Source organism: Triplophysa rosa, linkage group LG25 (assembly GCF_024868665.1).
Source record: "Triplophysa rosa linkage group LG25, Trosa_1v2, whole genome shotgun sequence".
Taxonomy (NCBI): Eukaryota; Metazoa; Chordata; class Actinopteri; order Cypriniformes; family Nemacheilidae; genus Triplophysa; species Triplophysa rosa.
The window spans coordinates 2,456,661-2,479,719 of NC_079914.1; the positions used below are offsets into that span (position 1 = coordinate 2,456,661).

The 23,059-nt window shown below is 45.2% G+C and overlaps 1 protein-coding gene across 1 annotated transcript; it reads right to left on the reverse strand.

Moving 5' to 3' along the window:
- Window positions 1–4,096: 4,096 nt before the first annotated feature.
- Window positions 4,097–23,007, reverse strand: LOC130549102 (5-hydroxytryptamine receptor 3C-like). The gene is made up of 10 exons (XM_057326256.1): window positions 22,916–23,007; window positions 21,944–22,004; window positions 21,698–21,870; window positions 19,203–19,247; window positions 18,989–19,095; window positions 15,006–15,175; window positions 14,754–14,929; window positions 14,458–14,668; window positions 12,791–12,982; window positions 4,097–4,478 (listed from the first exon to the last, which is right to left on the reverse strand). The coding sequence occupies exons 1-10, from the start codon at window positions 22,943–22,945 to the stop codon at window positions 4,153–4,155; spliced, it is 1,491 nt and encodes a 496-aa protein (XP_057182239.1). The 5' UTR covers window positions 22,946–23,007; the 3' UTR covers window positions 4,097–4,152.
- Between the last annotated feature and the right edge of the window lie 52 nt (window positions 23,008–23,059).

The following is a 23,059-nucleotide window of genomic DNA, read 5'->3' on the forward strand; positions in this document are numbered from 1 at the left end:
CCAGTTTTTTATATCGACTATGCATTCCATTATTTGATGGAACTGCTGTGTTTCATGGGGTTCGAGGAAATATAAAGTTGAGTATCATCAGCATAACAGTGAAAGCTAACTCCGTGTCGCTTTATTATATCTCCTAGAGGTAGCATGTATAATGCGAAGAGCAGAGGCCCTAAGACTGAGCCCTGTGGTACACCGTACTGGACTTGCGATTTGCGTGACACCTCATTGCTTATTGCTACAAATTGAAAACGGTCGAGCACATCTCTCCCATTTTGTCTTCACTTCATTGGCTACCTGGACACTTTAGGATAATTTTTTTAATTATTTTATTTGTTTTTAAAGCGCTAAATGGTCTTGCCCCACTCTACATTTCTGAGCTGCAACACCCTCATATGCCCACCTGTTCTCTCAGGTCTGCTGATAAACTGTTACTGAGTGTGCCTAAAACAAAACATAAGCTGAGAGGGGACCGTGCCTTTGCTGTGGCAGCTCCTAAATTGTGGAATGATTTGCCCCTGTTTATTAGACAGGCTTCTTCACTTTCAAAACACAACTTCATCTAGATGCTGACACTGCCACCGACACCTTATGCTCAACACTTAAATCCTGTCTAGATAACCTTTGTCCTCTGTCCTCCAGACCAGCTCGCACCACCCCCTCCTGCCCTTGGCTGTCTGACATCTTCTGTGAAAAACGGAGTACAATAAGGGCTGTAGAAAGGAAATGGCGCAAGACCAAGAATCCAGCTGACCTAAGGGACTACCAGTCACTACTCTCCTCTTTTTCTGCTAGTGTTACCACAGCTAAAACATCTTTCTATACCACCAAGGTGAGTAATGCACCTAACACTCGGCAGCTTTTCAAGACATTTAACTTTCTTCCTTGCCCCCCTCCTCCCCCACCTACTTCATCTTTGACAGCTGAGGACTTCGCTGACTTTTTCACTGAAAAAAACATCATCCATCAGCAAACAATTTTTAGCACATCAGACCTCGGTACAAACTACCGTCACTTCAAACATTGAACTCTCCTACTTCGCCCCACTGACTGACACTGAAGTCACCAGACTTCTCTCCAGCCACCCCACCACCTGTCCCCTTGACCCAATCCCCTCCCTTCTCCTTCAGGCCATTTCCAGCACACTCACACCAGCACTCACACACATCATCAACACCTCCCTGCTCACCGGCACTTTTCCATCCACATTCAAACAGGCCCAGGTCATGCCCCTACTTAAGAAACCCACATTGGACCCCTCTACTACCGACAGTTACAGACCTGTCTCTCTCCTCCTATTTATTTTGAAAACTATTGAAAGGGCAGTTTTCAACCAGGTGTCTTCGTTCCTATCCCAAAATAAACTACTGGACGACAAGCAGTCCGGCTTCACAACAAACCACTCCACTGAGACTGCACTGCTATTGCCACAGAAGCACTAGCCATGTGCAATCTAAATCCTCTGTCCTGATTCTGACACTGTCAATCACCAGATACTGCTAGCAACCCTGTCATCATAAGGAATCTCAGGCACCCCTCTCCGTTGGTTCAAATCCTACCATTACGGCAGATCCTTCAGGTTGTCATAGAGAGGCTCGCTGTCCACTGCTCACCACATGATCACTGGGGTCCCTCAGGGATCAGTGCTTGGACCACTCCTTTTTTTTTCCAGCTACACGACATCCTTGGGACCCATCATACGGGCACACGGCTTGTCCTATCACTGTTATGTTGATGACACCCAGATTTACATCTCATTTCACCCAGATGATACCACTGTATCAGCTCGCATTACAGCCTGCCTAGAAGACATCTCAGCTTGGATGAAAGATCATCACCTCCAGGTGAACCCTGCTAAGACAGAACAACGTGTATTTCCGGCACACCCTACGGTGCAACACGATCTCACCATCCAACTTGGCAATACCACAATCACTCCTTCCAAAACAGCCAGGACCCTCTGGTCATGTTTGATGACCAGTTGTCCTTCAATGATCACATTGCAAAGACAATGCAGTCATGCCTTATTTACAGTTTTTCTCGATTGCTTAAACACATTTCTTGAAATTATGCCTCGTATTCTCAAAACTGTAAACATAAATCCATAACATCTCACCCAATTCCCCAAACATCCTATTTTCATGTCAAAATGAAGCTCTCTTCTCAAAACCATTCAAACTTGCTGAAAAAACAAACTTTTCCCGCAGACATGACACACAAGCCCTCAAAATCACCCACACTGCAACATAGTCTTAGACACTGGTGAGATCAATTCAAAACACTGTTACTAATACCTCTTATTGGGATTCGAGAATAATTTGACAGCTTAGTGTGTATTAGAATATACAACATAAAAGAGTGCAGATAGAGCAAAGTGCAAGAATGAGCTTTAGGAAAAAATAAAAATAAAACATTACACTACTGTAAAGTAGATGAAGATGATCTTACAAGACAAGAAAAATTCAAAAACCAAAGAACAATATGAACTGGTTATGCAACACAATACAGTATACAACTGCACAAATAACATTTGTAACCGCAGATGCTTTTATCCAAAGCGACTTACAGAGAAGGTAAAGGAAAAAATACAGTGAAGCGATTTGTCAATAGGAGGCAATGTAAAAAATGGCATCCTCTGCACTTTTAGCCCAATTTCGTAAACGTATTCCGGATTTTCTGAAAAAAATACGGAAGAGGTTAAAAAGGCTACAAATACAAATTTGTAAACTTCACAATCACAAATTTGAGGGTTTACACGTGCTACAGTTTACTGGATACAGAATAGTGAAATTTCTCATATAAAGCGTGTACTGTAATTTTACTGTATGTTTACAGTAAGTAGTATAAAGCCCTGTATGATTCTAGGATGAGCTCCAATTGATATTATCCTGGGATTCTGATTGGTCCGTCATCAATTTTGCTACTGAATGTTTACTGATGGATAAATGTGTGCTATTTGAGTTTACGTCTTGACACTTCAGTTCATTATATTGTGTGTTTGTGTTTTCTGAATGAGAACATGGTTAAACCTTTGCAAAATGAGGACGTTTTTGTGTTGGTGGTTGGTGTATTGTTCTGAGAATGTGTTTATAGTTGTCAGAAAATGGTGAATTGTTTCATGAATTGTGTCTTAGCAATCGAGAAAAACTGTAACATTAGAAAGGTTAGACCCTATCTCACAGAGCATGCGGCGCAACTCCTTGTCCAGCCCCTTGTAATCTCAAGGTTGGACTACTGCAATACTCTCCTTGCTGGTCTTCCTGCAACGGCTATCCAACCACTCCATCTGGTTCATAATGCAGCAGCATGCCTCACCTTCCAAGAGCCCAAAAGGGCTCATGTGACACCCCTTTTCATCTCTCTCCACTGGCTACCGGTTGAAGCCCGTATCAGATTCAAGTCACTAATGCTTGCCTACAGGACTATCACTGGATCTGCACCGGCATACTTTCACACCCTCCTACACTCAAATCTCTTCTGTGAATACTTGACAGGCAAATGAAAAAAAAGAGGAAAAAACTAATCCTCTCTCTTTCTCTCAACAGGTATTGTTCTGTCTTTTGTGGAAACTAGTAACTTGGTATTAGCAGCTATTGTATTATTGCTCCTGTATGACATATCGCTTTATTGCTCCCTGAACTATTTGTAAGTCGCTTTGGATAAAAGCGTCTGCTAAATGACTAAATGTAAATGTGGCATCCATTCTGTTTAACACGTCTGATCTTTGTGATAATCTCTTTATTGTCAATCTGACAAGATGAGAAACATTGATGGAGCAGTTTTAAGTGTACTAGGCCTGACATTGAAAATTATGTATATTATCTGACTTTATAATACACTTGTATTGCAATACACACTGACTTTACAGCATAAATTAAGAAATGTGCTTTTAGAAATAAGCAGGACCTAATGGCTTTTCACAATGCATGTGCTGCCATAACATGACACACGCATAACATGCTTAGACATTATTCCTTTATTGAAACAAATATGGACAATTACATGAAACTGAGTATTTCAAGAACATGAGACAAAATACAATTAAAATCTTTAAATTAAAATCAAAAAGGTTAATTAAACAAAGACGTTCTAATTGCCTTTTTAATCAAAGACTACATGACTATAATTTAAGACAATTTTTAGTCTCTTTGAAGACTAATCTTCAGTTTTTCTTCCAAAACTGTACCAGTACATCCAAAAGATTATTATGGTAATGAAGCTGACAGAAAGGAAGATGACGTATGAAATGAAGAGAAATCGATCGATGACCTCGCCCAGGTGAATCCACTCTTTTGTGTTCTGATCACTAGAGAAATGTTTATCCACATGATGACGGATGGTGAGTAGATTTTCATGTATTATACCCAGTTCCTTTAGTTCTTCCTCAGCCAGGTTTAGTGATGATTCAGATTCTTTCTCTTGCTGTCTGATTTTATTTATTTTATTCTCAGATGAACTGGAAGTGGTGTCAGTGTTTCCCACTAAAATAGCATATAAAATGTGTTAACATAGTGTACTGTACACCTTAACTGAATATGTGTGATAAAATGTACATTTACATGAAGTGTTTTACTCTGCTACAGTGCAAATGCAGTAGCTGTATCATTTGTCAGAACTTTGACTGAAGTCAGGTCTTTTAAGAGACTTTCAGACCGCAAGAACGATTTCGTAGTTCCGGAACGACCTGCCGGAAGTACTTTCTTTTTGTTGTGTTTGCACGCCAGGAACCAGGCGGAATTTTAGTTCGGGAGAACCTTTTTGGAGAAACACTTTAGTTTCTTCTCCGAGGTAGGGTTGAAACCAGCAGGATAGGAATGACCCATGATTAGACATGGGCCGGTATGAGATTTTGACGGTATGGTAACCTTAAGCCAAACTATCACGGTTTCGCGGTATGGCGGTTGCAGCTTTAAAATGTGTTATTTTAAATGTAATTAAAAAAAACATCGAACACAATAGATTTGATTTTTAAGCAACACAAAATATTTGGAACAATAGCAAACATGAACAGTATGACAAGTTAAATCAGTGTTTCCCCAACATTTTGAAAGCATGCTACCCCTTTCTAGTCTTCTTTTGAATGCATTTCCAGTAATTAAACGTCTCTGTTACGGATGTAACCTCGGTTCCCTGATGGAGGGAACGAGACGTTGTGTCGAACCGACAGATGGGGTTCGTCCCTGAGAACCAATCGCTTCCGACTTCTTAGAAAAGGCCAAAGAAAATTGGTGAATGAAATTTTCATGCCGGACTCCGCCCCCGGATATCCGGGTATAAAAGGGAGACGGCGTGCCTCATTCATTCACCTTAGTTCTGAGGAGCCTGAGACCTCTCACGACTGCTGCAGTGGACAGCACGTGTTGTGGCAAGGAGGACACAACGTCTCGTTCCCTCCATCAGGGAACTGAGGTTACATACGTAACCGAGATGTTCCCTTTCTGTCGGTCTCTCGATGTTGTGTCGAACCGACAGATGGGGTTCCTATGGAAAACACCATAACACTGTGCCCTGTCACAATCTCTAGCGAAGCGACGGTGACTGGCCTGGGCGTGTCAGCCGTGAGCGCTACCGTGAAATTGTAACCTACCAGTGGGTAGGTAGGGGGTCCCAGAGCTTTCTTGAAAGGTGGGAAGGCCCCTACCTTCGGCCTCACAGGCGGCGGCCTTGTTTCTCTAACAGCGAGAAGCCGCCCGGTACCGTAAGGCCACTGGGTAAGCGCTACTTCCTCAAGTGGGGGAAGCGCTACAGAGACCACTTCCTACCGCAGGTAGGAGTCTAGTGGAGATACCAACATGGTCTCACCGATAGGGGAGAGCTCATGGGAAGAAAGTGCAGACTGAAAGAGTTAACCGCAAGGTGGAGGTCATGGGTTACCAAGGTGGGAACCAGCATGAGGATACATCAGACGGAACCGCCCTACTGGGGGGTTGCAACGTCTGGTAGCACTAGGTCCGGTTAGAGCTATGTTGCGAATAACTCCGGAGATACCCGGCTTAAGGGGCAGGGCTGCTCTGCCCAGCCCGCCCACAGGAGGTGCTTGCTAGTGATGGATGGAGTGCCTGTTCTTCACCCAGTGGGTGAAGAAGGGAGGCTAGTTAGTACGCTGACCCCCTTAGGAGAAAAGGGGGGAAGGTACTGTCATAGGCGTACACCCTACCGGCCGCCAGTCTTGCCTGATGCCTGCAAGACTCGAGCCGATACCGGTTTTACGCGGAGGCTGTAGGACCTCGCGAAGGTGATGGGTGTAGCCCAACCCGCAGCTCTGCAGATGTCTGCCAGAGAGGCGCCTCGAGCCAGTGCCCACGAGGAGGCTGTACTCCGTGAGGAGAGAGCTCTCACCCAGTGGGCGTAGGCGATCTTAGGACAGGTACGCCATAGTGACGGCGTCCATGATCCAGTGCGCCAATCTCTGTTTGAGACAGCCCTCCCTGCTGATCTCCAAAACAGACAAAGAGCTGCTCAGAGCTCCTGTGGCTCTGCGTGCGGTCCAAGCAGAGGCGCAATGCACGTACTGGACACAACACGGATGAGGTTGGGTCTTCCTCCCCAGTGGGGAGCGCCTGTAAGTTCACCACCTGTAAGACACCACCAGGGTCTGTGCAATGAGGCTCACTGGGGGGAAGGCGTACTTCCGCTTGTCCCACGGCCAGCTGTGTGCTAGAGCATCCGTGCCGATGGGGGCCTCGGGCGAGGAGTACCTTAGCGGGCAATGGGTGGTGTCCAGGGAGGCGAAGGGGTCTACCTGAGCCCGCCCGAACTGTACCCAATGAGCTGGACTGCGCGGGGGTGGAGTCGCCACTCTCCGCGCGGCGTCAACTGACGAGAGAGCGCATGGGCTGTCTGGTTCAGGTCACCTGGGATATGTGCGGCTCTCAGGGATCTGCTCACCTGCGGACTCCACAGGAGGAGGCGTCGGGCGAGTCGTGTTAGCTGCCGTGAGCGAACGCTACCCTGGCGGTTTATATACGCTACGGCAGTTGTGCTGTCCGACCGGACCAGCACGTGCTTGTTCTGCACGAGAGTTTGTAGCCCCTCCAGTGCGGGTAGCACATCCAACAACTCTAGGCAGTTGATATGCCTACGCAGGCGGGGGCCCGTCCATCGCCCCCAACACTGCGTTCCCGTTGCACACGGCACCCCAACCCTGCAGGGAGGCGTCTGTCGACCATGACGCGTCTCGACCTGCCCGAGAGGGACCCCCGTCCGTAGAAAGGTCATTGAAGACCAAGGGGTAAGGGTGCGTCGGCAGAAAGGCGTAATCACCATCCGTCTGCTGCTGGTGTGCCACGCTCTCCAGGGAACTCGAATCTGTAGCCAGTGTTGGAGCGGTCTCATGTGCATCAACCCGAGGGGTATCACCACTGTCGAGGATGCCATGTGCCCAGGAGCCTCTTGTGCCCGCTGACTGCTTGAAATATTCCAGGCAGTTCAACACTGACTGAGCGCAGTCGCGCTGTAATGGAGACCGAGTTGAGTTCCATACCAAAAAAGAGGATGCTCTGCACAGAGGAGAGCTTGCTCTTTTTCGGTTGACCTGTGGTCCCAATCGATCTAGGTGCCGAAGCACTAGGTCCCTGTGTACATAACAGATCTCACGAGTGTGTCAAATGAGCCAGTCGTCGAGATAGTTTAGTACCCGCACACCTCTCTCCCTGAGGGGAGTGAGGGTGGCTTCCACGATCTTCGTAAAGACTCGTGGGGACAGGGACAGACCGAAAGGGAGGACTCTGTACTAATATGCCTGACCCTCGAAAGCGAACCGTAGAAACGGGCGATGACGAGGGAGAATTGAGACATGAGAGTAAGCGTCCTTCAGGTCGATTGCCATGAATCCATCTTGACATCTGATAGATGCCAGGATGCGCTTCTGTGTGAGCATCCTGAACGGCAGCTTGAGTAGGTGCCTGTTCAGGGTACGCAGATCTAGCGACCCCCGCTTTTTTGGGGACGATGAAGTACGGGCTGTAAAACCCGTTGAACATCCCGGCTAGAGGGACGAGCACGATCGCTTCCTCACCAGAGGGGTGGCGACCTCGGCCCGAAGCACGGGAGCATCCTTGCCTCTGCTGAGGTTGAGAGGATGCCCCGAAACTTGGGTGGGCGTCTGGGGAGTTGGATCGCGTAGCCGAGACGGACCGTATCCCGTAGTCACTGTGACGGTTTGGGAAGCTCTTGTCAGGCTCCCAGGGACCGAGACAGGGAGGCTAGGGGTACGTTCTGCTTCATCGACCTCCCGGGGGTGGTTCGATGGCTGGCAGTGCGGATCCCTCGCCGTGGGGGGGGCCCCCGGAGAGGAGATCGGCTCTGCAGTTTTACCTGCCTGGCGATGATGTAGCACAATGCACCATCGAATGAGAATGCTTAGGCTGATGATTATCCTCGACATTGGGTCTTGCCGCAACGTCGAGTTGCCAAACACCGTCGTGTAGAGGGTGAGAGCAGCTGTGATAATACCCAGACGATGATGTGGCACAACGCACCTTCGATTGAGAGTGCTTAGGCTGCTGATTATCCTCGACATTGGGTCTCGCCATGACGCAACGTCGAGTTGCCGAACACCGTCGTGTAGAGGGTGAGAGCGGCTGTGATACACGCCCAGAGAGAGAGAGAAAACTCTTAGAAGTGGGCTGTTGGGACGGAGCAGGAACCATCCCGGATCGACCACCAGCAATGGAATGGCTGGGGTCGGGCCCGAAGGTATTCTCGATCTCCCTGGGGTCTTCCCATGAGGGCCACTTTGGATTCCGCCGCGGCTGCTGACGGGGTGGTGGTCTCCTCTTCGATGTCTCAAAGAGGACCAGGGCTGCTGGGAAGCAGACGGTGCATGGGATCTCGGCGGCCAGAGGGCGGTCGAGTCGTGGCTGGGGAGGACATACTTGATATCCTCTGTCTGCTCCCTTACTGTCGAGAACTGCAGCTCAACAGTCACCAAACAGCCCCCCTTGCGAGATGGGTGCATCGAGCAAGCGGACTTTCTCGGCGTTACTCATCTGTGCAAGGTTCAGCCAGAGGTGTCTCTCCTGGACCACAAGTGTGGACATCGCCCGACCACCTTGGTCACCCGTAGAGCGAGGTCGGTGATGCCGCGGAGTTCTTGCATAAGCGCTGGGTCGGTCTTACCGTCGTGGAGCTCTCTCCGCGCATTGGCCTGATGGACCTGCAGGATGGCCATAGCGTGGAGAGAGGGGACAGCTTGGCCGGCAGCAGAGTAAGCTCTCGACACCTCAGATGCCGAAAAGCCTACGTGCTTTGGACGGGAGTCTAGGTCGAGCCCCTGGGGGACATTGACGTATCCTCTAGCTGCCCCACCATCGAGGGAAGAAAGGGTGATGGAACTAGTTGACGTGTACGCGCCGAAGGGGGCGTTCCAGGTCGTACTAGGTTCCTCATGCACTTCCGGGGGAACACAGCACTGGGGGCGAGTGCGGCTTGGAGCCGCTCTCAACCCCGATGTACCGTGTATCCAGCCGCGAGCGTTGGGAGAGGCAGTGCGGTGCACCGCAACCCAATGCCGGCGGCCCGGGAAAGCATGGCTGACATTTCGACGTCCGCTTCTTCCTGAGCTCAACCCCCTGAGGGAGGGAGCTTCAAGGAATCGTCGGTGTCTGATGCCAGTAAGTCACCCTCCGATGCTGCAACAGACATCTCACCATCACGTACCGTGTCCGATACGTGATTGAGGAACAAGACGCTGGGACCGTCTCATGGGGAACGGTCAGACGAGCAAGACGAGGTGCGAACGGTCCGCGAGCCAGTGGCTGACGGATTAGCGCTCACAGTAATCCTCATATCACCCTCGTGGTGAGGGCCGTAGTCCTGCCGTCACGGAACGGGAAGCAGACGAGGTGGTGGCTGAGTCCCATGGGAACACAGCCACCCGTGACGCAACGTCTGAATCATCAACCGCCCGCAGTGCGGGCAGGACGTATCCACAACATCTGCCCCAGCGTACTGGAAGCAGACATCGTGTCCGTCCCCCTCCTCGATGAGTGTTTTGCACCCACGAGAACAGCGGGACATGCCACGCTGGAGAAATTTGCTCTTTTAGAGAAAAAACTCGAACACTTCTGGAACCCCCAGGGGAAGTCGCTGCAGGAAGGGGCAGTCCACTGCACCACGTCATAGAGCCGGCAGTCTTGTAGTTGTAGCGAAGTCTGTTGATCATGAGTGAAGGCTCCGAAGAACAAAAGGTGAATAAATGAGGCAAATTTCATTCGCCAATTTTCTTTGGCCTTTTCTAAGAAGTCGGAAGCGATTGGTTCTCAGGGATGAACCCCATTTGTCGGTTCGACACAACGTCGAGAGACCGACAGAAAGGGAACTTACATGCATTCATCCATACATATATACATATACATATACATAAATAAATTAAATGCAGATGAGCAAACAACTAATTAAGCATAAACAAAATATAGCACAGAACCTGATGGATTCCTGCACAAAACAGTTCATACATTTGGAACGGTATAACATAAACTTTTAGTGGTTTTAAAACCGCGACTTTCCAAACCACGGTATACCTTGAAAGCGGTATTCGGCCAACGCCTACCCGTGATGTAAGCAAATGCTGACTGGCCGAATTTCTGTTGTTTGGTTGTTTGTCGTTGCACTGAAATGCCGTTGCTGTCAACCGGCTCACATCACTAAATAGTTCCTTATGCCGGTGCGAATGCGATCAGGGAAATGGCCGGAGGGAAAACGTACGTCACAATCATGAACGCCAGCCCTCTTTACTGGTTCCCTCTTTACTTATCCGGCCGGAAAGCGCCTTTAAGGTGCGTCCCAAATCACGCACTTCTGCACTATTCTACGCCATTTTGTAGTATAAATAGTGTGAGTACTGTGTTCATATTGAAAATTCAATGTGAGTGCATTTTAAAGGTCTCCTCAGACGAGCACTTTCAACAAGTTGGTATGATTTATTAGGGTCTTCTTGAAATGTCTGGAACATATTTTGCTTAAAAACACTCAATGGCTGTGTAAACAAAACCCTTCTTGCCTCGTCAAAAACAGCTATGCTCACAGCAACCCGTGTTGGTGCATGTCTCTTTAACTGATAATGAGTTACAGCGAACCCCACCCCCCTTCTGTCCGGCATGTCAACACAACACACGTGTATTATTTCCATGGCAATGGTTTAGCTAAATGATATTTCCTGAATTCCTCTGCGGTTAGTTTCGTCTTAAACATCTCAAATTATTCGTCCGGAGACAAAAAAACAGTCACAGCAAACAGCTAATGCACTTACGTTGTGCGTGTATGCTTACCTAAAATCCACGGAATCCACTGTAGATCTCAGCGGAATTACATGAATTTTAGCGCTTGTCATTGACAAGTTATAACGTTACACACACTAGCACGTGAGTGCTAGTTTGCTGTGACAGATTTTTCAGCCTAAGCACGAATGATTTGAGACGTTTAAAACGAAACTAACTCCAGTGTTCGCCCCTGTTCATTAGCAAAACAAACAGCTTGACTGCTAAACATGTTAACGCACATAATGTATTAACATTCATACAGTTAAACTCCAAGTGTCCATCTGCACTTATATACAGTAAATTTAACACTGGCTTTGAATGTTCTATTTAGCCCGTGACTGACTTAGCTCCCTTCGCTATCATATGCTAACGTTATCCTCCTATATATACAGTACATTTAAGTCAATTCAGACTCTTACATCGGCAGTTTTGTCTCGTTCAGTCGGTCTCGATCCCTCTTGAGGAACAACTTTGAAGCTAATCCTGCTTGTACTGTCCCAGGTTGAAAAAGCACTCCGGTTTGAAGTGATTCGCGCAAACAAGCAGGTTTTTTCTTATGGTTTCTGATGGATTTCCACTAAAAATAAAATAAATCCACTCCTGTCTTTTCCTAGGTTTAGACTCTGTGCAGCAACTACATTGCATGTTGTCCACGAACTTTAGCCATGGCGTCACGTACACCGCTGTCGCTTGTGAAAACAACAATGGCGGAGCGCGGTGGGTGGAACTGTGTAGATTAAGGGGCGGTAACATTATAATAAAATCCGCTGTGGACGTCACTATCGGAGCGAAATCTGAACTGCTCGATTTCTCACATGCTTGCAGGGAAAGGCACACCAAAACAAACTTACTGGGTTCTTATTTTTCACATTTTCTGGGTTGCTAGATGAACCGGGGACCCGATTATAGCACTTAAACACAGAAAAAGTGGGGTTTTCATCTGATGTCTCCTTTAAGTACCCGGATGATGCACTTTTTGTCAACCGAAAATATGAAATGTGGAACTGTGGACACTTCACGCACTCAATGGTTGCAGTTTCACTTACGTAGTAGAAGGAGGCGGGGCTATCAGATGCTGCTCGAGCAAAACTCTCCTGCAGAGTGATAATGCTTCAATCTGATAATGAGTAAAGTAATGCTTGGCAAAACAGATGAAAACTACATTAAATGTACAATGTACAAGTTGATTTTTATTCACACGGATTGCGATTGACATCATTTGCGCTCGTCTGGGAAACTGATATAGTTCCGATTAGTTTAAAACCATTTAGTATTCCATTTGGGATGATACTACCCTTCTAAAATGTATGCACTACATGGTGGAGCGCATCGTGCATAGTTTAAGTGCATAGTTTGTCATTTGGGACACAGCTTTAGTTTATGATCTGTCCTGTGACAGGCACAATTATGTTAAAAGCTAGTTAGCTATGTTACAATTTGCTTTAGTTGTTCAACAAGAGCTACCTATTATAAAAGAAATGAAATAATTGGTTTACTTTATAGATATGTTATGCAGTCAATATGAAACTCACTTTGAGTGGCAGAATTTTCCTCTGAAGATTTCTTTCCCAAACAAATTAGTCGGGCAATGTAATGCAGAAATAAAACTTTGACCCAGTTTGGTAGAGGGGGATAGTTACTTGAGCCACACAGAATATTAGTCACCAGAATTGTTTCCAGTAAACTAGCCACCATCAACGCCAAACACAGAGAGAAGAACACATCTGTAGAAAAAGACACAATTCTCTTAAGTTATTTTCCTTAAAATTAAACACAGAATTATAGATTTCTTTCTAGGTCTCAGAATTGAACATATAACAATGAAACTAAAATACTTAAAAAATACTTTTTAATAGATTTTTGTTTTGCTATCAAATTTTATTAATAGCATTATTGCCTGTATATGTACAGTACGCTGTATCATTATACATTATTACCCCCACACTGTAATAAAACACATCACTCTCATCATCATCTTTTTATACGGCTCCCACAGACCCGAACACCACACAAGGGTCATGGACTTACACTACTAGAAAAAAGCATGTTATCTATAGCAGTGGTTCTCAAACTTTTTTTGTTGTAAGACTATGGAGGACCAGGAGTGCCGGTTAGAAATAAAATGAAGAATCAATTGATCAATTTAATAATTAAAACATAAAAATGTAAACAAATAAATAACTTTTCAAATTGAGAAATTAATAGACTTATTTAAAATGGTTTCTTTAATTTGTGTTTTAAAATGTAGTTTAATTGAACAATAAAACGTTAAATAATTTTTTTTAAATGTATAAATAAATATATACTTTTAAAACTGTTTATTTAATTCTTGCTTTAAAACGTAAAAAAATAAAAAGTTTTATTATGCACATTTTAAATGCACATTTTAAATCGCTTTTTTAAAAAGCATTTGGCAAATGCTTTTCTCTCTCTGTTTGCCCATTGCTTTTCTTTTTCGTTTTGCCAAATGCTTTTCTTTATCCATTTGTCAATCGAGTCAAAAAATGCCATTGGACAGTACACATGTGGGGGCAACCAATCAGCTTTCGGCTCAGTTTTAGGATACACCCCTTCTCCCACATGTCATATGAAGTAGATGTAAGGCGGAATTTCATTGGACAGCAAGAAAGACCTACCGCCATTAAAACAGTTACTTTATTGCGCCCTCAATTAAACTACATTTTAAAACACAAATTAAATAAACCATTTTAAATAAGTCTATTAATTTCTCAATTTGAAAAGTGATTTATTTGTTTAAATTTTTATGTTTTCATTAAAAATTGATCAATTGATTCTTCATTTTATTTCTAATCAGCACTCCTGGTCCTCCATATAAGACACCCTTTGTGTAGAATGCATCACTTTGTGCCACCCTCCAAATAAAGCCTTATAATCTTAAAGAATTATAATTAAACCAAAAGCAAATTCAGTTATACAATGGTGGAACATCAATTATCTGGGTTAGTGGTCTTATACAGTATTTCTCATGTTTGATAAAATCATATTTCTCATGTTTGATAAAATCTATGAAAAATGTCTATATTTCATAAAATCCCATAAAATCTGTGGCCCCCTGGATCCATTTTGGGCCCCCAGTTTGAGAACAACTGATTTAGCTTTGAGCCTCACTGTACCCTATATATGACATTTAAATATATTTTTGGATGTATATATTATATGGACAAAGGTTGTAACTGACTTATTATAGGAATGGTGTTTCCTGTAACAGGGAGCAGATCGTTCATGAGGAGGAGAAAGACGGTGTAGCCCAGGATAAGAGTCATTTTAAAGGCCGATCGATCCACATTCTGAGGTGGCAGGAGGAAGCTGAACAGATCTACAGTGATCATGAAATAACTGGGGATCAACAGGTTCACCACGTATAGAGTCGGCCGACGCCTCAGGACAATCTGACAACCAACAAATGTGAGATCAAACTTAATGTTAACACCATGTACATGGGTTGAAAAATTTACTCATGAAGTTGACACAAACATAGTAAGCAAGTTCATCCCAGCTGTCCAACCCATCAAAGTTAAAATATGTGGAGTTTTTGGGTTTCCCGGCCACCATGTCTATCAGTTCCCACTCTCCTTTAGTCTCCATGTAAAATAGAGATTTCCTTAGAGTGTCCTCAGCTGGCTCTGAAAAAAATAACTGAACGTCTCTCTCTGGAGGGAGAAATGCGGATTTGTTAATAGAATCGATTATAGATGAAGTGAAAAGATAAAAATTATGTTCACTCACTTGTGTGCTTGTATGAGCTGAATGTGTATGTGCAGTTTTGAATGTCAAATGGAAAGCTGTAGATGTCCAGGTTACAGGAGCTGATCACATGGAAAGGAAGCCCATCTTCTGCTTTGCCCGTGTTGTAGAGAGTAAGATAATAAGTGTCTGGGGTTTGATTTTCATTCATGCTATACAGAAAACATGGGACATGACAGTTGTTGTTACAAATCACTTCATGTCATTTTCATCTTATCCTGCACATGTTTATTAAATCAGGGGACAGTTTGGATATAATAATTTGGAGTAAAATATCTAAAATCTCCCAACACTTGTTGGGCCTATTGTACATCCGGCGCAAGGCGCAGCGCAAGTGTTTTTGCTAGTTTCCTGTCGGTGGAGAAGAACCCAAGTGCAGGCAGATAAAGGGTTAAATAATAAACTTTAGACTGAAAACAAAAACCCACAATAGGGCAAATCAGGGACTCAGAATAATAAAACAAACAGAAAACTTCCCGCAAGGGGGACAAAACAAACGAGGTCAAAAATCCAAATAATAATCCAAAACACGACTCAGTCTTTGACAGGACACAGTCTTTGACAGGAGATCTTTGACGAACAAGGCAACCAGGTAAACGCACACATCAAGAACAATGCAACCACGATGGACAAAGGGAACTGAGACATTAAATAGGGAAACACTGACTAGGGATAATGACACAGGGAGTGTGACGGGCAGGTGGCAAGGATAAAACACTAATGGGAATAGGCTGGACAGGTGAGAGGGATGAAACACCAGTGGAAGTAAATGGAGAAACAAGGGGGCGGGGCTAGAAGACGTGACACCAGAGAGAGCATGGCATAACAAAATCAAAACAATGCCATGCCCTTTTTTCCACATAAAACACATGGGTCTGACATGATCCTGCCACAAGACCTGAAAACCAAGACAAGGAGAGGCAGGATCATGACAGAACCCCCGCCTTAAAGAACGCCCCCAGGCATTCTCCAAGGGGACACACTAACAGGGCAGGACAGGACAGGAAGGGATAAACATGGGAGGGGCAGGCTGGGAAGACAACGGCTGGACAAGACTGGGCGCCGGTTGTAAATCCGGCTGGACAGGGGTGAGCGCCGGCTGGAAGGCCGGCTGGACACCGGCTGGAAGGCCGGCTGGACAAGGGTGAGCGCCGGCTGGAAGGCCAGCTGGACAAGGGTGAGCGCAAGCTGGAATGCCGGCTGGACAGGGCTGGACGCCGGCTGGAAGGCCGGCTGGGACACCGGAAGCACCGGACTTGACACCGGCAGCACCGGACTGGACACTGGACTGGATACCGGAGTGGACACCGGATGCACCGGACTGGACACCGGACGAGACACCGGCTGCACCGGCTGGGACGGACCCCGTGCTGCTCGCCGTTGCCTCTTCTTCTTCAGCCGAGCCACCCGTCTGGTGGTCGGCTGGAGGAAGGAGGTGAAGGGCACGGCAGGCTCAGGGTTGGAGGCCTCTGACGAGGACCCCCAAGACTCTCGCCTCCCCCGCTTGCCACCGAGGCTGGTTGGAGGTGAGGCTGCAGGGTGTGAGGAGGACGGTGTGGCGACACCCAAAACCCAGATCTGCAAGGGGCGATCCTCCGGGATACTGTTCGCTCCCACCAGGCTCGTCTCCTCTGCGGCATTCGCCAGGGAACCGGAGACGTAGATGACTACGCGGGCCGGTTCCTCGAAGTCGCAGAGGAGACGGTGTTCGGGGAGGAGGAGTTGGTGACGCTGTTCAACACCGGTCTCAGGGAGCCACTCTCGCGTGCGGAGATGAGGTCGCTGAGACCGCTGGTCTTTGATGCGATATGGCTGTATGCCATGGATCGATCAGAGTCCAGGGTCTCGGTTCAACCCACCTACTCATCTCCGCTGGTCACGATCCCTGAGGGTGGTTCCCTGCAGATCGCCATCCTCCTCACCCTCGGCAGCTTCTCCACCGTCCACCAGCCTCGTTGGCAAGTGGGGGAGGCGAGCGTCCTGGGGATCTACCTCCGAGGAGTCCCAGCCGGAGCCAGCCGTGCCTTATACATCCTTCCTTCAGCCGACCACCAGGCGGGTGGCTCGGCGGAAGAAGAAGAGGCAGCGGCGGGCAGCATGGACACCAATCCAGCCGGTGCAGCAGCCGACGTCCCAGCCGGTGCAGCCGGCGTCCGGTGCAGCCGGTGTCCTGTCCTGTGTCCAGTCCTGTGTCTAGTCCTGTGTCCAGTCCCGTGATCCAGCCGGCGTCCAGTCCGGTGATCCAGCCGGCGTCCAGTCCGGTGCAGCCGGCCTTCCAGCCGGCGCCCAACCTCCCCTCCAGGACTTCCTCCCCTAAGTCCCCCAGGACTCCGCGCCCTCGAGCACAGCCGGGGACTAAGACTGTTCCCCCTTTTCCCCACCCCCATGGACTGCCCCCTGTGAGCCCTTGTTTGGATCCCACCCCTCCCCCTCCCATGTTTGTTATTTTTACCCTCCCACCCAAGTCCCATTGTTGTTTTGTCTTGTCTGCTGCCCCTGATTTTGTTCTCCATGTTTTGTCTGTTCTTGTCTCTGTCTCAGTCTACCCTGTCTCGTTAGTCTACCCCTTGGTGAACACCTGGGTGTGTTCATTAAAGGGGGGGATTCTGTCATGGCTCTGCTTCACTTAGTCATGATTTTCTTGGTCGTGTAGCAGAGTCATGACAAAACCTTATGTTTTATGTGGAGAGGGAGATTGTTGACCTTTCGGCCTTCCATACTCTCTCTCTCCGGTCCTAGTCTCTGTTCCCGCCATCTCGTTTCCTCGTTAACTTTCCCTGAGTGTTTTATTACCCACACCTGCCCCTTGCTAATTATCCTTTGTCTGTCTCCCTATATAATACCCTCATGTTTCATTGTCCTGTGCTCGGTCATTGTATGCAGTTCGTTTTGTGCTCGTCCAGTGTTTACCTGTTCCATATGCTCGTGTTCCTGTTGGTGATAGTCTGTCTTGTTTCAGTAAGTGTTGAGTTCAGTTCATGTCTAGTGTTTAGTTAGTCTTTGTTTCTGTTTACCTGTGATTATTGTTTTACCACCCCGTGGGTCCTTGTTTTGTGTTTTTGTAATAAATACCCTTTTTGTTACCCCTAAACGCTGCCTGCATTTGGGTTCTTCCGCCGTGATTCACGACATGTCTTGTTTTGTGTTTTGATAATGTGTTTGTCTCTTTTTCTCTTAAGTTTGCAGGTTTTGTTGTTTTTAAGTGGTGAGGTTTGATTTTTGTTTCTCTTTCACAGATTTAATAATAATGTTTCAGTGTTTTAATGAGGTTTCTCTGTGTTCTAGGCTTGGTTTTAAAGGCAGGTACGGTCACACCTAGCGGCCACTGTAGGCAGGGCTTAGAATCAGCAATAAGACTTAGTTAAATTATGACATTGAGGTTGCTTACTATAAAATAATATAAATTAATATTAACATTAATTAAATAAAATATTTATATTATTAGACACTAGCCAAACACAAGACACGAAGTTAACTGCAGTCCCGGCGCGCACGTCCGATGAAACGGTCTAGTCCAAGCTCACAAAATGCCTTTATGTCATGAACGCGGTGCAGAGAACCCAATTGCAGGCAGGCGTGAAGGGGTTAACAAAAATACTTTATTTAAGACAAAGAACAAAAACAGAAACTAAAACACCCACAATGGGGAAAAACTAATACCACAAAACAAAAACTTCCCACGAGGGGGCAAGACGAAACAAAAATAATAAGAATAATACAATAACAAATACAACCACTAGACAGGGAACAGGAACAAGAGCAAGACACGAGACTAAGTAAGAACAGCACGAACTTGGCACAAAGCACACATCGAACGAACACAGTACAATCCACGAGCACAGGACAAAGAAAAAAGACACATAAACAAAGGCCATGACTCTGCTACAGGACCAAGAAAAACACGACCAAACAAAGCAGAGCCATGACACTTTAGATTATTTAATTGATGTATTTTTTATGCTTACAATTCATTGATGACAAGATCAGGACGCCAGAGTTTTTTTCTTGGCAGTGTGATTCTGTCTGTTCCACATTCAACCGGATCCCAACTCAAACCTTCAACCTGCCAGTCCTACAAAACTCAAAAATCAAACCTGTTTTATAAACCCTTTTTATAAAGTATTTAAGTATAAATTGTGATGTTAAGATGCTAAGAAGTATTATGCTTGGAATTCTTACAAACCACAGCCAAAGAAATGTGTCCAAGGTTTGACCTTTTTCATCCTAAAAAGAAAAAACATTCAGTTTTATAAAGTAATTTTATGTACATTTACATTTACATTTATGCATTTGGCAGACACTTTTATCCAAAGCGACTTGCATTGCATTGTATTGTACATTTCTGACTAAATGTACAGTGTAGTTTTCTTTAAGGAATGTCACTATTTTCCCATTTATGTCCAATCTTTGTAGCTTTGTCCGATCTTTGTAGTTATTTCTTTCATGACAAACTAACAACGGACTGTTGCTTATAAGCCCAGCGACTGGCAGCAACAGAGTGACGTGATCTAATTCATTTCAATGGTAGCTTAGCGACATCCAGTGACACGAGCATCAATGACCATTGGTGACAGGAAGTGGGAATGTCTAGAGACGGGACAAAGATGAGAATTGCTGAACTTTATGCAGATGTTGAGCGACTTTCAGCAGCGATACCAATATGAGTAAAGTGGTAGAGGTCATGTCATCCGTCTCCTGTTAGTTACTGCAGTGTTTGTTCATAGCTGTTACCAGGGCAACCAAAACTAGGAATGCGTTCTAACGACCTCATAGCGAGAGACGTTTGACCGTCTAATTTAATGTTCCATATATGAACTTCCTGTGAACTTGCAGTACAACATGATTGACAGACAGAAATCCCATCAATGTCCTGATGGTTAACCAGTCCTGATTGGCTGTTTTATCTTTCTTTGTAGTTACGAGCCCCTATTGTACCACTTTACTCTACTTTATTGAGTAATATGTCAGGTAACTGACACATGCTCACTCCCCTCTTTCTCTCTCCTATCTGAATTTGACGTTTCCAAGGTCATTGCTTTTAACCAATCGACTACCTCCCCACTAGATCACATCCCCGCCCATCTCCTTCAGGCCATCTCTCCATCAGATGTCCCTGCTCTGACCCACATTATCAACTCGTCTCTAACCACTGGAACATTTCCTAAAGTTTTCAAAGAGGCCCATATATCCCAGTTACTGAAGAAACCCACTCCTATCCAGCTCTCCTCCTTTCTCACACAGAACAACCTTCTGGACAGCAACCAGTCTGGTTTTAAAAGCGGTCATTCCACCGAGACTGCACTGCTCTCAGTCATTGAAGACATAAGACTGGCAAGGGCAGCCTCTAAATCATCTGTATTCATGCTGCGTTTGACACCGTTAACCACCACATCCTCCTGCCGACCCTCAGGGCTATGGGTGTCTCTGGAATGGTGCTACAATGGTTCAAGTCTTACCTCTCAGGTAGGTCATTTAGAGTGTCCTGGAGAGGGGAGGTCTCTGATTCCCTGCATCTCAATACAGGGGTGCCTCAGGGCTAAGTGCTCGGACCGCTGCTCTTTTCCATGTACATGACATCCCTAGGTTCTGTCATTCGGAAACATGGCTTTTCCTATCCCTGCTGTGCGGATGATACACAACTCCACTTGTCATTTCAGCCTGACATGTCACTCTGGATGAAGGACCATCACCTGCAGCTGAACCTTGCAACAACAGAAATGCTTGTGATCCTGGCCGACCCATCACAACCTCTCCATTCAACTGCGCTCATCGACCATTACATCTTCCAGATGGCCATAAACCCGGGAGTGGTAATTGATTATCAGCTAAAATTCACAGATCATGTTGCCAGCACCACCCGGTCCTGTAAAGTCATCCTACAACGTCTTGTGGCGCCATCCCAAAAAGGGAAATAATCCCTCTCACGTACCTTCTCTGGATCAGTTCCACATTTGCTGCTACAAGATCAGCAGATTCTGTAACCATCTTTAAGAATCGGCTGAAAACACATCTCTTCCGTCAACACCTGACCGAATTAGTACTGACTTCTATTTCTTTTCTACTCTTTCTATCAAAGAAAACCTTAGCTTTGCATGCTGTGCTGGGCTATATGAGACCAGTTTTTATTGCACTTATGCATTTTGTTGTCCTTATGTTGTTCCAATTGGTTCTATTGTTTACCTCATTTGTAAATCGCTTTGGATAAAAGCGTCTGCTAAATGACTAAATGTAAATGTAATGTAAATTTAGTTAACTATGGGTGTGATCCCAGATCCCACTGGTCTCGCAAGAACACAATATCCTCACGCAACTGGCATGATGGAGTGCTGGGCTCAAAATTGTGACCATTTTAGTCGCATATGCACCCTAAATTTAACCTGTGCGACCTCAAAATAGCTTTTTTTTTGTTAAATTTTGTTGTGGTGTGACATGTATAATTACTGTATAGAACACGCTAATAACTGCAAAAAGTATGTGCATGCTGTGAGTTACAGTGACTGGCCCGGCCTGACCATAGACAATGTGATTTTCCATCCTGCGGCGTTACTTTTTCACCTTTTTTTATGTAAACACGTGCTAGACGGATGTTTTTCAACGTATGTACGCATCTCTCACATCTGCAGCAATCCTATAAAATGTCATGTTACAGGTGTATCATACATAAACTTGCTTACCACGTCTAAAATGGCATACATAATAAACCCCAGATTGATTTTAGTAGGAGTCTTTAGTGTAATAACTGGTCGCACTTCAGTTTTAGTGAAGGCAGCTTCCCTCAGGGCCTTTAAGAGTGACTCTGGAGTGGGCTGAGAGCAGTTTATACTCTCTACAGGTCTCATGAGAACAGCTGTGAGGAGTTAAAGACAGTAATAAAAATCACAAATATTTATGATAATAACTAATAAACTGTTTGATCTTACATTGCATGAGAAGGTAGGTGTAGATTGAATGTTGTAGGAACTTGGCAGCCCATCGGCTAACCTGCAATGATAATTATTGACATTCATTTCAGTATTTTCTACTTTATTCAGATTTTACACAATGTGGATGATAGTTTTCTTTGGGTCTACATAAAAACATATTTGTTTTATTTCTCAGTGTATGTTGTTTATTTGCTTGAACATGCATGGACGCCACAACTTCAAATCCTCATGATCTGCATACAGCATGATTTCAAATCTAATGCATCTTATGTAGAGTAAAATAAACATGGTCAGTGTCACAAGTTTGTTTATTTGATTAAAGGGACAGTTTTATCTTGAATGATATCAGACTTTTGCACTCCACTGTTATCTAAATTTGACCTACTTTTGTTTAGAAAACAGCTGTAAATGACTAATGGAGTGGGATTTGACCCATGAGTTAAAAGTGCAGACATAAATGAATTACACATCTGGCAGACTCTTTTATTCAAAGCAACTTACATTGTACTATACATTTGTTTCTGAGTATGTGCAATCCCTGGGAAAGCTACAATTTACCTGTCAAAAATAAATGTGCACAAAGTGTTCTTTGCAGCAGTGCCATATGAACAATGTTTAGTTCCCTAAGGAACCTTTCAGTCAACAGTTTTTAAAAGAATGCTTGCTTTCTTACTGTTTTATCGTCTGTCAAACCTTTTTAGACTACAACAAACCTTTAGTGCAACGGAAATATTACGTGGATGCAATACAGCCTAACAAAGAACTTATTAAGAACATTTTCTTTTTAAGAGTGAAGATCAAACTAGCTATATATGAATAAGTCAGACTGTTCTGTAATGCCACCTTCAACTCTTTACTTCAGCATAAATTATACGTTTTAAAGCACAAAACAATGAACCATTGACGTTCATAATATAATTATCTGAAACTAACCAGCACCCAGGGCGCTTTAAAATGTCTAAATCTTACCTTAAGCGTTGACAGAAGTTTTATATCCATTAAGCTCTTGGTTAATGTTATGACTATATCAGAGCCACACAGATTTTCATTTGACAACAATTTCTCACTTTGACAGCTGATGTGTTAAAACGGCGGATATGTATGGTAAATATG

Excerpts from the sequence above, each read along its gene's own strand:
- LOC130549102 (XM_057326256.1), bottom strand. The coding sequence starts at position 22,945 with ATGGATATAAAACTTCTGTCAACGCTTAAG. Across the intron at positions 21,871-21,943 it reads CACCTACCTTCTCATGCAAT|CTGTTCTCATGAGACCTGTA; the intron begins GTAAGATCAAAC and ends AACTCCTCACAG. Across the intron at positions 19,248-21,697 it reads TGTATGCCATTTTAGACGTG|GATGAAAAAGGTCAAACCTT; the intron begins GTAAGCAAGTTT and ends TTTTCTTTTTAG.